The sequence below is a fragment of the Ammodytes marinus genome, assembly GCF_949987685.1.
Source record: "Ammodytes marinus genome assembly, chromosome: 11".
In the NCBI taxonomy this organism is placed as follows: domain Eukaryota; kingdom Metazoa; phylum Chordata; class Actinopteri; order Uranoscopiformes; family Ammodytidae; genus Ammodytes; species Ammodytes marinus.
The window spans coordinates 16153545-16166986 of NC_137215.1; the positions used below are offsets into that span (position 1 = coordinate 16153545).

General features: G+C 38.1%; 1 protein-coding gene across 1 annotated transcript in view; it reads right to left on the reverse strand.

The window, feature by feature from the left end:
- The window catches only part of nrg3a (neuregulin 3a), a gene marked incomplete at both ends in the record, with an annotated part of 346999 nt that overhangs the window by 5859 nt on the left and 327698 nt on the right, over positions 1-13442 (reverse strand). Inside the window, 2 exons of the mRNA XM_080037328.1 lie at positions 1351-1536; positions 5589-5704. Of these exons, the coding sequence (XP_079893454.1) occupies positions 1351-1536; positions 5589-5704 (302 nt within the window). The remainder of the gene's footprint in view (positions 1-1350; positions 1537-5588; positions 5705-13442) is intronic.

A 13442-nucleotide genomic window follows, 5' to 3' on the forward strand; every position in this document is an offset into this window, starting at 1 on the left:
TTTCAAATGTCTGCATTACACAGTTATATCAATATGTGAAGGAACGATTGCATACACACTTTTAAAGACCAAATATGAAAAATGTATACTGTATATATATATATATTAGTGCTGTCAAGCGATTAAAATATTTAATCGCGATTAATCGCATTAATGTCATAGTTAACTCGCGATTAATCGCGATTAATCGCATTTTTATTTATTCTAGCCTGAATGTCCCTTGACTTCTTTTTGTCCCATTATATTTTCTCATTTTAATGCTCTTATCACACCCATTCTAATTATGATATTTAAGAAGAAATACACTGAATTACAATGATACAATATTTCTTCTAAAATATCATAATTTGCAATTCAGTGCAAATAACAATAGCCTATTGACCCCCCCCCCCTGCACCCTACCCCTTGAACAGCATTCACAAACATATTGGAACTTCTTTTTTTATTTAAAAACCAAACCATAAAACAACATAGGGTATATAAAACAAATTAGTATTAAGGCTACATTAGACTGGTTGCTGCCTAAATGTTTTGGGAGTCTTTCATCCACAACTTATTTCAGACTGTGTTGAGTGGACACACAGGTGGTTGCCATGGCGCTGCTGCAGCCGAGGCTTCAGTCTCCCTTCGTAGCGAAAATTAAAGTGAAAATGAATGACTGGTGGCTGCCACTAACATTCATGGAAGTTTTGGTGTGCGCGCAGGGTTATAAGTTAGACTTCTGCAAATGAAAAGCTTTCTTTTCTGTTCTTTTCCGTGTAGACTCAGAGCATGGGTCTCAGAGTCACACACGGAAGACTAGTGACGGTCGCGTAACTGAGCTAGGAAGTGCTAGGTTCCGGTTTCTGCTTCAAAATAAAAGTCAGAATTGACTTGACGTTTCGCCGTTTTGCCAGTTAAATGATTTTAATGTGAAATTACGCTGTAGGACATGTTCCGTTTGAATTGACAGTAACTTAACTGCGAGCCATATGTATAGTTTGTGGTGTTTCAGTTGTTAAAACATTACTAGTTGATTCAACAGCTTGTGAAAAAACCACAACGTCTCCTAGGACATGACGAGCGTTAATCGCGCGATAAAAAAATTGACGCCGTTAAAATGGGTTAATATCGCGTTTAACTGACAGCACTAATATATATATATATATACACGTATATTTTTAAATAAACAAAGTGAAGATTTGGCTTCTTGTCTCAACGTTTCATAGTTAATTTCCTAAACAGTGAATGTTTTGTAGGGAAGAAAATCACAGTCCATAACAACAACACAATCATTTGATTAAAAAAATACAATAAATGTATACGTTTTTCACATTAATCACATACATTATATATTATTTCTTCCCTCACCCTCTTTGTGCTTCAGTCTCCTTCTCGGAGGAGTCAACTTCCTGAAGGTGTTGGTAGGCGGGGCCTGAATACTTGGATGCTCCAATGGGATTTAGCCTTCCCCTGGGTATGGGCGGGGTCCTGCGAGGAGTTGACCAATGGGCTGCCCGGGTTTTCTGATCCGGGATGTGAGACAAGGAACCACTTCTACAAGAAAATAAATGGGGTTTTGTTTAGTATCTTATAGAATATAATGTTATTTATGTGACACTATGAATTAGTTGGTCCAAGTTATTATTTAATGTTGTCAGATTGTATGTCAGATCAATAAATATGTTCAATACTAAAGCGAATTAGAGTGGAAGCAGCGCTGGTCACGTCTTGCTTCACCATCATATAGGTTTTCCATTTGTCTACTTTGGATTGGGTTCAAAATGAATAATTAGTAAAAGTGACAAAGTAAAGTTATGTTGATTCTAGTGGCCCATTTGGACAAAAGCAGTAGTTTTTTTTATTACACCAGCGACTTCTGTACAAAAGATCTTTGCTAGAGCGTGCTGCTTAATCATACTGGGTTCATATGGAATCTGACAGATTACGCCATTGCCCTTTTTAAGGAAAAGACCACGGAACTGAAGAGCCAGGAACATAATCTGTAGCCCATAACCCAAGACACTATTTTTTGCAAATTAAGAAACACCGTAGTCAATGCTGGAATAGGTCCAGCTTTGGCCTCGACACTTGATGTTTTGGAAGACGGCTCTAAAATCTTTCATTAGCGAGAAAGAAGAATTTTCTTTTGACGACCGGCAAAAGTTTAATTTAACAGTTAACCCCGCTGTTCGCTAAACAAACGGGGCTTAATATGACAATTTTTTATCAGGCTATTTCAGACGGACTGTACCAGAGTTTGTTTTGAAACGTACCGAGACCGCCTCCACAACAAGGTCTCGGTCTGCTTGTTTGCTCCGCTTTTGGTGCTCAACCCAGTGGGTTTGCTGTGTTCTCTGTCCTGCGCAAGCAAACCGTAGCACAGGTGGAAAAGAACCCAAGTTTGTTTCTATTAAACAAAGACGGCAGCTATGAAAGCACTCTTAACTTAGGGCAGATGTTAATAGAGTAGTAACTGAATACATTGCTCAAAATACTGAAATATATCAATTCTAATAACAGAAAACCAATAGGTGGTCTGACACACAAACACCCATCTGCAGGAGTTCGCTCTTCTGTGGCTCTGGGAATGTGTTTGTTTGTATGTGGGTCAAAGACGTGGCATGTCAATTCTGATGTCCAAGGCATATTCATAAAGTAAAAAATAAATCTACATTTTAAATCACTATATTATGTTACTCAACTCTTCCCTCTTCAATCACTTATACAATTATTTATTGTGAGAAATTAAAATTTCAAAGAGCTTTTGAGCTCCAAAGTGCCAAATTGTCCTTCCTGGGTAACGTCCGGGTTAAAATCCAAGTGAAGAAAAGCAACACAAATGTTTTAAAACATTTATAAAAGCATTAATTATTTACTTGGGCATAATTGTGTTGATGTTTGCAATGATCCCTACAAATATAATACCAATACAAAGCTTATAAAAAATTTCATGCAAGAAATACTTTTGTCCAGATTTTTGGATTTCCCTTATGTCCTGCCCGGGTAACAGACTTCAAATGCATACATTACCCAGAATGCATTTGAATAGTCATGTAACAGGATATTGGATGAGAAAGAAGATTCTGGAGAACCCCCAAACATCTGAAAAGGTCAGTAATTCTCTCTTAAAAATGTTGATATTATGCCTTTTTGGTTACTGGTCAGGTTCGACCAAAAATCATGTGTCTTTCTGGATAACGCTAATCAAACATATATTCTGTTTTTCTATTTAAGAACTGCCTATTTCATGTTTAATGTGGCATTGATGTGTTAAAGGCTAAGATATGTCTTAGCCAAGTAGGCCTTTTTTTGAATGCGTTTTTGCGTGAAATGTATCGTTTTGTCCTCCCTGGGTAACAGAATGTCCTTCCTGGATAACAAAGATTTTCTGTTACCCAGGGCATGTCCTCTGTTATCCAGACTGGACATTTTAGTGAAGAAAGCTTTTTTAATAGTATTTGTCACTTTTTAAGCATTGAGTTGATATTGTTATATTATATTACTAACATAGTATGTGTTTTTTTTAATCTCTTATGAATTTTTGTAGCATGCATGGCTGTCTGCCTGGTTTTCCAAACTGTTCATGTTTCATGCCTGTTTTCACTTCTGTCCTTCCAGATGCCGCTGTCAAATAGAGACTTTTTAGTGCCAGGAGGAATGCAGACCCCCAAAATAGGGCTATGTTTCTTGAGCAGAAGAAGGGAAGTTATTGTTATTTAGTAGTGAAGTGCTACTGGAAGGCAGATCAGTAAAAATTAGAAATTGAAAGTTTCATCCATAGGTTTGCACTTATTTGTAAAATGACTTGATGTTTTAGTTAGGCAATGTGTCAAAAAAAATGGTAAGGGACGATTCTTAATGAGCAATTTTGAAGGACGCCTTATTCATACATAGAATATAACTGTTGTTAGTGATGTATCCCTTTCAATTTATTGGAAAAGATTGTAATTTGTATTTTAGTCCCAAAAAGTTTTAACCTGTCTGATTCTGTGTTACATACTGTTACAGGACTTGAAAGTTACATTGTTGTTTCATGAAATTAAAGATTGGAAAAATTTAAATCTTTTCAGTCGGTGTTTCCTTTTTAATTAAGTTAAGTTAAGTTATCTTTATTGTCAGTTGTACACGAGGCACATTGAAATTTGTCTTTCACATATCCCCTCTCAAGTTCCCACACTTCGGAGGGGGTCAGAGCGCAGGGTCAGCCATACATAGTACGGCGCCCCTGGAGCAGTTTGGGGTTAAGTGTCTTGCTCAAGGACACAATGGTAGAGATGGTGGGCACCGTAGACGCAATACCAGCCTCTGCTAGTTTTACAACTAACACCCCCCTGTCCGGTGCCGGGGATCGAAACAGCGACCTCATGGTTACTGGTCGGCCACCTTACCTCTAGGCCATCCTAGCCTAGACCTAGGCCTAGACCTAGCCTAGCCTAGACTTAGGCTAGGATGGCCTTGTATGAATGTTGAAAAAATATGTTTCCAAGGGAGCCTTTAGAGAAAAACTAGCCTACATCCATAGCAGTATGTCATTCCTGGATAACATGATGTCATTCCGAGTAACAATGACAAACAGGTCATTTAACCCAGATTTTTGAGTTATTTTACACAACTATGTTTTCCTGAGTTGAGGATACAACAACAACCATTTAAACTTTACTGTAAATAATTTTCAGACATTTTCCCAATTTTTGCTCTTTTTGGAATGGAATATTGTGTGATCGAGAGCAAGTTATGAGCCCATTTCAGTATAAATACCCAAATAAATCATATTAATAGTGATAGAAATGTAGTTTTCTGAGCAGTAAAAGATTGGTTAGCTCTAACTATGGATATTTATAAACCTGTATATGCTAAAAATGGTAAATATTGAATTAATTTTAAATTCCTTTTCCGTTACCCAGGAAGGACATTTTTCATGGGATAAATCATAGGATTCAACAAAAAAAATTGTAATTGCATTCAGAAATGCAGTTCCTTTTGTTGATATGAATACAGAACACTCTGATTAATATAGAAAGTGCTTGAATTTGCATTTATTTACAATTTCATTTTTTTTCTAATTTGAAATCCTTATTCGTCTTTGACCCATGTACTGTTTACAGGGAATTCAGCCTTGGCAAATACAGTATGTGAATTCTAACTCTGTCAGTAGTATGCACTGAAGTGTGTGTTGAAATGTGTTCCTACTGATGAACAAGACAAAGACCGGCCAGCTCTAACACTCCACTGAGCATTGTGAGAAAAAAAAGAAGCTCACTGGGATTTACACGTCTCATAAATCCGGCACATGTGCTCCCCATTTTATCTCTGTCGCATCTCCTCTGTGTTCATGGCTGTTATAGATATGCTTATTAACATGTTTATAGCTTTAATTATAATTACTATCATTCTTCCATAAATCAGCAATTAGCGTTGGCTGCACTGTAATGTGGGTAATTCAATTTCTCTCTTCATTGCATCCCTGCTGATTATAGGAAAGGACACTGAAGTTGCCTATTGTTGGTATAATTAGTATTATTGCCGTTTCCTGCAGTGAATGGAGGGGACAGCTGCATCTAATGTTACATTTGTAAGCGTCTGTGCGCACAGTCTAAATGTCATACCTGTGATGTTTTGCTGTGCCTCTGGAGCTGTGTGCAGGCTCAGTGGAGTTGTTGCAGTGTGCAACGCTGGACTCACAGGCATTTCCCTGGCGAGGCTGGGAGGAGCGCTTGTAGTACTGCGTAAACAAACAAGAACAACAAAAGTTGGACATCTTGGTTTAGCATGGTAAGAGAAATCCCTTCAGATACATTTGTACCAATTATGTGTATGTGTATGGGTCATGTTATACCCACTCAGAAAAAAATGATCTTCTATCTAAAGCAGGATATAATAAGATTTCTTGCTCTTTCTCACACACTGAAAGCATATACTGCCTGGAATCTGGGAGCCAACTGCCACAGACTAAATGGAGCTGAGTTACATCTATTGCTGCCTCTTTCAACCTTCCTCAACATCACTCTCGCTTTTTCAGGGATTGAGGTAGAGAACAGAGGGAGGCCGCCTACAGCTTGATGTAATCAAAAGCATTAAGGCTTCCAGTTGAGTCACAAATCATCCCTCTAACCCTGAAGGGTGCATGGCAACTTCATTGAAATCCAGAAGTGCCGATGTTGAAATGTTGCAGCTGCACAAGAAACAAGTAACGTACCTGGGAAGGCTTGCTGCGTGGAAGATGTATTTATCATGTTAAATGTAAAAGGCCAGAGCCATATAGCTATATTAGTTTTCAAATATGAGTTAGCATGCCAAAAAAGACTGCTTTGAAATGTTTCAAAATAGTTATCCAACTATGTTGAAAGACAGATGGACAGACAGACACAGTCACACAGCAATTAACATCCTCTTAAAAATTATATTGAATAAAAATCATGTCCAACATTCAATATTACAATCAGCTGCTTACATACTGCTCAAGAGTTGAGGAATGTTATTTCAGACCGTTACATGATTTAAAGTATTTCAAATTGACTTTGACGTAACAGCTTGTATTTCAGTGTACACATGCACATCATTTGCATATCAACCCAGCTATCGGTTCAATCTTTCTATTGCGTCAAACCATGAAATGAATCATTACAAAGCCATTTAAAAGCCTGGATTCACAGCAGTGGGAAAGTTGATCACTTAATCAATGAAATTAAAATCTCAGTGCCTTATGTACAGTGGAATATATGGAGATATTCTGACAATATGTTCAAAAATGGAGAATTAAGTACCACCAACCAACACAGCCACATCCGTTTGTCACCTCTCCTTCCCTCGCCCCTTGTTTTGACCTAGCAGCCATCATGACAGGGGAGATCTAAATCTGCACTACCGGGGTAGTGTGTTAGTCCCAGGTGGTCCCTTCTAGCCTTCTCATGTGTGTCCTCATCTCTGGAGAGACGGATATGCAATGAAACAAAACAATGCTTTGTTCTGCACCTCGCAATGCAGTTGACAAGGCAGACTGATTCAGCTACACTGCAGCAAATATCTACTGCTGCCAGATTCTCAAAAGGCACACTGGGCAACACAGGAAAGTGTCTCCGGCTTTAAGCTTTAAAAGATGGAAAGATGTAAGAGAGTCATGCTGGTTTGATTTCTTATCCCCAACACAAACGCATCTCTTGTTTGCGTCTATCTGACAGTGACACTTCTCTCTCCTCTGCAGTGTCAGTATTGTCTAGACTTGTTTGTCGTAAGGCAAGAGAGATCTATTTTTGTGCCATTTCTTGCTCCGAGGGCCTTTTTATGTCTTTTTCTTTTTTACAAAACAATGTCTTAGTTTGATGTCTCACTAACAAGGTTGTCACTGACGCAATCCCTTTTAAAGGTCCTCTGCAGGACACTGGCCTCATTAGCATCACACACACTGCCATGGTAACATGTTTAAGGCTGATTTGTGCTTACAAAACCATGACAATATTTTATAACTTTTATGTCAGAGTTGCACTCTCACCTCACAAAGTTGGACTTGCTCAACCTCGTAAGTAATACGTTCCAAATACTGTTCATCATGTGGTAGAGTCAGTTCATGTTGTGGTGGAAAAGTCGGCTTTGAAATTTACTCTTCAAGTTTGCAACTTTATTGATATTTCAGGGGGTAATACGATGAGGTTTAAATGTAGGAATTTGCTTCTTCACAAATTTAAAAAAAGATTAAATTTGGGGAATGACAGATCAGCACTGAATATATTTTTAAATGACATTGGCAGGGCTCATGGAGGTGCAACGTTTGATTGTGTCTTCATCTGACACCAATCTTCTGACGAATCACATTTTTCTAAAACAATGGCTCTGACTGGCTTCTAATATTTAGAAGCATCAGAAGTGTGAATATTGCAACAGTTTTTTTTGTTACCTGGGTCACATTAGCATTTAATACGCGACAGGTGGACCGCTATTTAGATCTCCCAGTGCTGACAAGGTGTTTCAAATGTAGACAATTCAAAACTACATTAAAGGTTCATTGTCACTGAACATTGAGAATAACCCTTTTATGACCGTATTTTGTGTTGCAAAAATATGAATACAAATATACCTATATAATCTTTTTCACATTCAATGTGTCCTGTAAACAGTCTGACGGGCCACCCATGGGCCTTAACCTAATTCACTATGTGCTATGTATACACCTGCTGTGCTAAAGTGATTAGTAATGCAATGTATCTCTGGGAAGCTGACATTCTTGAGATTTGACAAATGCAAACCATTTCTTGATAAAATCAACAACATCAGGTACCCTAGGCTTACTCTCTTAATGCATCTATCGATTTTATACGCGTCTGTACGCATGTAACGCGTGTAGTGTGTTCGCACCTTTACGCTTCCTTTAAAATAATGTAAAGGAAGAGTAAGGGGCTACTTGAGGTAATGAACTGTCCAATCCAATGCAACCTTGTTGGGTTGTTTTCACACTCTCATCTCCACTCACAGTTGGTGCTTTGACACCATCCAAGTTGCTAAATGATACAGAAACGTCCAGTGAAAAGTTGCTAATTTCTCAGTTTGTGATATACGACTACAATTACTCGAACTGAGAACGGTCTGCTCAAACTAGCAAGGGCTGTTAATTATTCCATGATTAAAGAAGGAGGGAAATGTGACTCTATTCTGTTAGCACTGACACTGTGTGGTTCAGTTGTATCATTTAAAAAAATAGATTTGGGCTTCAGAGAAGCGGCTCTAGGAAACATTTAAACTGTGTGCATCTGTCAAGCAGCAATACTGATTGTTTATAGAGGTCATCACTATAAACGCAATGTTTTCTTGCACAGCTGCAGGCCAAGGAACTCTGCTCTCCATCAAAGCGCACAGACACAACTGGCCAAAGTAATCATTGCATTGACAGTGACTTCATGCAGAGTCTGGATGTGGTGCAAAGGGAGAAAAGCAATGTTGTAAATTAACGGATGTGTGTGTGTGTGTGTGTGTGTGTGTGTGTGTGTGTGTGTGTGTGTGTGTGTGTGTGTGTGTGTGTCTGTGTGTCTGTGTGCACGTGGGTGTGTAATGGATGTTTTAATCTCTGAGATAGGGACTAGCATTCACCGTATGCCTCTGGCGGTGAGTTTTTTTTTAACACAAACACACTATCCAGAGGGAACCATGAGACTACTTTCATGATTTGTGCAGAGATGCTTGCATCAATAAAAGCTTTAAACACACACACACGCACGCACGCACGCACGCGTGCGCGCGCACACACACACACACACACACACACGCACACACACGCACACGCACACACACACACACACACACCTAAATAAATATATTGTGTCTCAGACCTAAGCTTAGCAGAGCAGGCTCAGGACAGTGTCAGTCATGATAGAGAGAGCAGTTTCAATTATGGGGCAATGACAGATAACTCTGTCGAAAACCTGTGGAATAGATGTTTGGGTGGTAGAACTGATTGATAGAGAAATATCAATCAGAGATGCAGTCAGAGATGCTTTTTAGTTAACTGCTTACACAAATACTTTCAACAAAGGGGTCTGCGGTGCTTATCAGAAGTCTTCATGTCTCATAAAAGGACACTGAATGCTAGATAGTTGTGGTGCATTCCTTATGAATTTCCCTATTATAAAGTGTCAATTATATGTACAACATATGTGCAACAGAAATGTAACACAAAGTCAAAGATAACAGCCTGAAGTGTACAAAACATTTGCGTCAATGCATGCGCCTAAAACACCTCTGACCGTGTTTGGTAATTGATCGCTTGCAGAGAGAAAATAATGTAATTCTGGCTGCGTAGGCACATAAATAAACAAACACAATCAATTTGCATGTAAATCCCCTAAAGGCTCGTGTAGGAATTAAATAAATAAAACAACATTTGAATTCAACATTTAAACACTTAAGATCAGATCAGCCTTTTGTTGTCAACAAAGTAAACAATAATCATTAATTCATGAGCCAGGTCTAATAGAGCTATTAGAAAAATGAAAGCCACTTGCAAAAGAACCACTTTTAAATTGGCATTTTGATTACTCATGTTTTGGTGTAATGGGATTTCATTGTAGTTTATCAAATAGTTTTTTATTACATTCTATAATAGTATAATATTTATATGCTTGGCAAAAGAGATAATATTTAATGAGCAAAATAAAAAAAGTCATGTTTAAATATCAGACTGAAGGCCTGTTCAGAACAGAACACACAGTCAATTAATTTCAATTAAATCACTCCTATCAAATTACTTTCTCATGGGGTCTGAGCATATTCCTGCAAATCGTTGGTATTGAGTTGCACCTTGGTTAACTTTGGAAAATGTGCCATGGACCAGCAAACTATCCAGACAGTGCTGACCTTTCAGGGAAAGGACAGCCTGAGTGTCTAAAATAGAAGAAGCTATTGAGGGTTATTAGCTGGGACGCTCTATCCACTTTTCTTTAACCCTCCTCTGCCAGAGTATAACTCGCTCATGCGGTTTAAGATACTCATGGGACAGAAGCCAATTGTATGAATATGCCTCTTAAACAGACTGTGTGAACGTATAGCCCAGTTAGAGACAGAGTAAAAAGAAACTTAACAGCTGACATAAAAATGTGTCAGCAGTAGGTTTGAGAGCTGAAGTTGAGGTTGAGCCTTTTTGCAATAGTGAAACTCTTGTACAATGGGTTTGAGGGTGAAAAGATACATTACACATGAACACAATTAAACAATTACAGTGGAAGAAGTGAAACTTTGTATCAATTGGAATTTAAAGTGCAGTGGACTCATTTTAAAGTTTGAATGAAATTTCTAGCTGTGGGAAGTAAAGGAAAGATCTTGAATAGCAGAAGGTTGGAACATTCCTCCCATTGACTTCCATAGAGATAAAAGTTGAACAAGAATTTGTGATAGTAATAATGTCCTAATACTGGGATAAACATTTGAAGATCTGAACAGAGTTACTAGTTTAAAGTCCACACACTGTACGTGGTAGTGCAGAAGATTAACATGTGACGTGAAGGTCTGACAGGTCTTAGCACATAAGATATATATATTTTGAAAGTCTGCTGAAAATGAAAGGAACCTATTTGCATGTATGCACCGTGTGTGCTCTAATAGCTATTAATGTAATAGTTTACCTGCACATTGAAAAATTGAGATCTCATTTACTGTCAAATTTAGGTTGAATACATCATTTGATGAAATGTTGCTCTTTAAGATCAAAACAATGTATATTTCTAAATACTATTCTTTCTGCACACATAGCAGAATAATTATATTACATATTTAATAAGTGCATCACTTTGAAAAGGGCATTTCCAACTGGTATATAAGATCTAACTACTATATCCAGAGGTTTGGACTGTTGCCTTAATCTTCACAAAGCTTGGGGAGCCACTTTGTTTGTTCTTGGCGGATACCTCAGCTTGAGGGTAACACAAGGAGTCACACCTGACACGCAATCTTCACAAAGTCCTGTCTTCACAGATTACTTTCAAGCTTTGCTTAGCTCGGTCTTCGAGCTATATCTTCAATATATCAACAGTTTGTGAAGTGAATCTCAAGACCCTTGGGCAAGAACGGACTTATGTTTTCCCAAATCTATTAACTAAATATTCAAAATGACAGAGCCTGTGCCAGCTCCATTCAGACATATATTTACTTCCTTCACTAGTTGATTCAAGAAGGGCATTATATATTTTTATACAGCAATGTTGCTTTATTGCTGGAAATTCATATGCATCTTGTGACCAGCTTGAGACATCAGTCTCTCTAATTGAAAAATTGGACATACACATCAAAAAACTGGTAGAAAAGGTAGAACTTTAAAAAGATATTATCTATATCATGTATGAACATATTATACCTTGATGCTGGGTCACTTAAGGCACTTTCCCTAGTGCAACTTTCAGTCCTCATAAATAAACCTTTGTGCGGTTCAGTTGGGCAGTTGTGAACGCAGCAATTGTAATTGGACATAAAAAGGGCGATTATGGTCTGCCTGCAAAGGATGCAAAGGATCATGGTGTACACTGGTCAACGACAGGTGGAAGATGAGTGAGAGAGGACTGATTTCTGCAGAGGTCCCATGTTTGTTTGACATTTGGGCCAAAGAGAACATAAAATATCTGTTGAGTCCACAAAAAAAATAGCTTCAGAAAGTCATTCCAGATGACCTGGAGCAGAAGGGATAAATGCTCACAGTAGATCACTGTCGAGTCGAAGTAAACCAGAACTCACAGCAATAATTCAAAGTCTGTGATCCCCTGCATATAATTGGCATGTCATTTTCATGTTTACATTTTCCAACACCATACATCCGAAATATCAGAAAGACTTCTCCCAGGACCTTTCCGGCCTTGTTCCCTCATACACGCCCCTCAGCAAATTTTTCTTCTTATTTGGTCCATCTATATATTTGCACTATGAAACAAAACTACACTAAATAGAAAACAAATCAAAAGTATCAATTTCACTCTGATCTGGTTGATCCAAACGGCTATAGTTGTGAAAGCACTCTTAGATATACACACAAACTATATATTTTTTTAGTAATAAAAACTTGATAGGAGATATGCTCATTTGTTGAGACTAAAATGAGAAGCTCAATGCCCCTCTCATGTCTGTATGATGGCAATACACATGAGTCTAATTCTGACTGTGATACTGACTCTGAGAATGGCATAATTTCAATTATGCCATAATTTCAATTATGCCATTCTATTGCATTAAGCTCCTGCGAGCTGAAGCACCAAAACTACTTGGATAAGGTCTGGATAAGATAAGAAACTGTTTTCATGGTTGTAAGCAACTGCAGAGTGAATTTGTAATTTTCTCGACTTTATGCAATCTGGGTCTCACATAAAAGACACACACATTATTCACTTCACCCACACACTGATTTATCCATCTTGTGCATATTCATGTCTTTATGGTGAATAGAATGTATTTTGTCAATACGGCACATGGGCCTTGATTCACTGTAAATTCAAATCACACCCTTGGAGAAAACATTCTATTTATCCAATAAAGCTTCAAGTCAAACCTGTGTAGATTAGAATGGTTACTTTTATGATAAACATGAACAAAACAATGAATGCTAATTCATGCTCAGTGGTGCACATACAGTACATACATAAAACACTCCCTCAAGGCAATGGAACATTGTGGATTTGACTGACATTCAAATTAAGGCAATGTTTTCCATGCCAGCTACTCCAACTCGCACATCGGGGAGAGATTCGATGACAAGGAGTGCAGAGAAGATGATGAATGACATCGCTAGGCAGCATCGCGCTCCCAAACCACTGAACAATTGCTAACTCAAAGACCTGTGAGCCTGATGCAAGTGGCCAGGTGGAGATGGGAATACATACTGATTAATATGCAGCTAAAAACGGCATGGGGGTGATGAGTTCTATGATGGATGCTAATACTCTCAGGTTTTCTATGTTTACTGCATATCTGATTTATGACACACGATTAAGGAACAC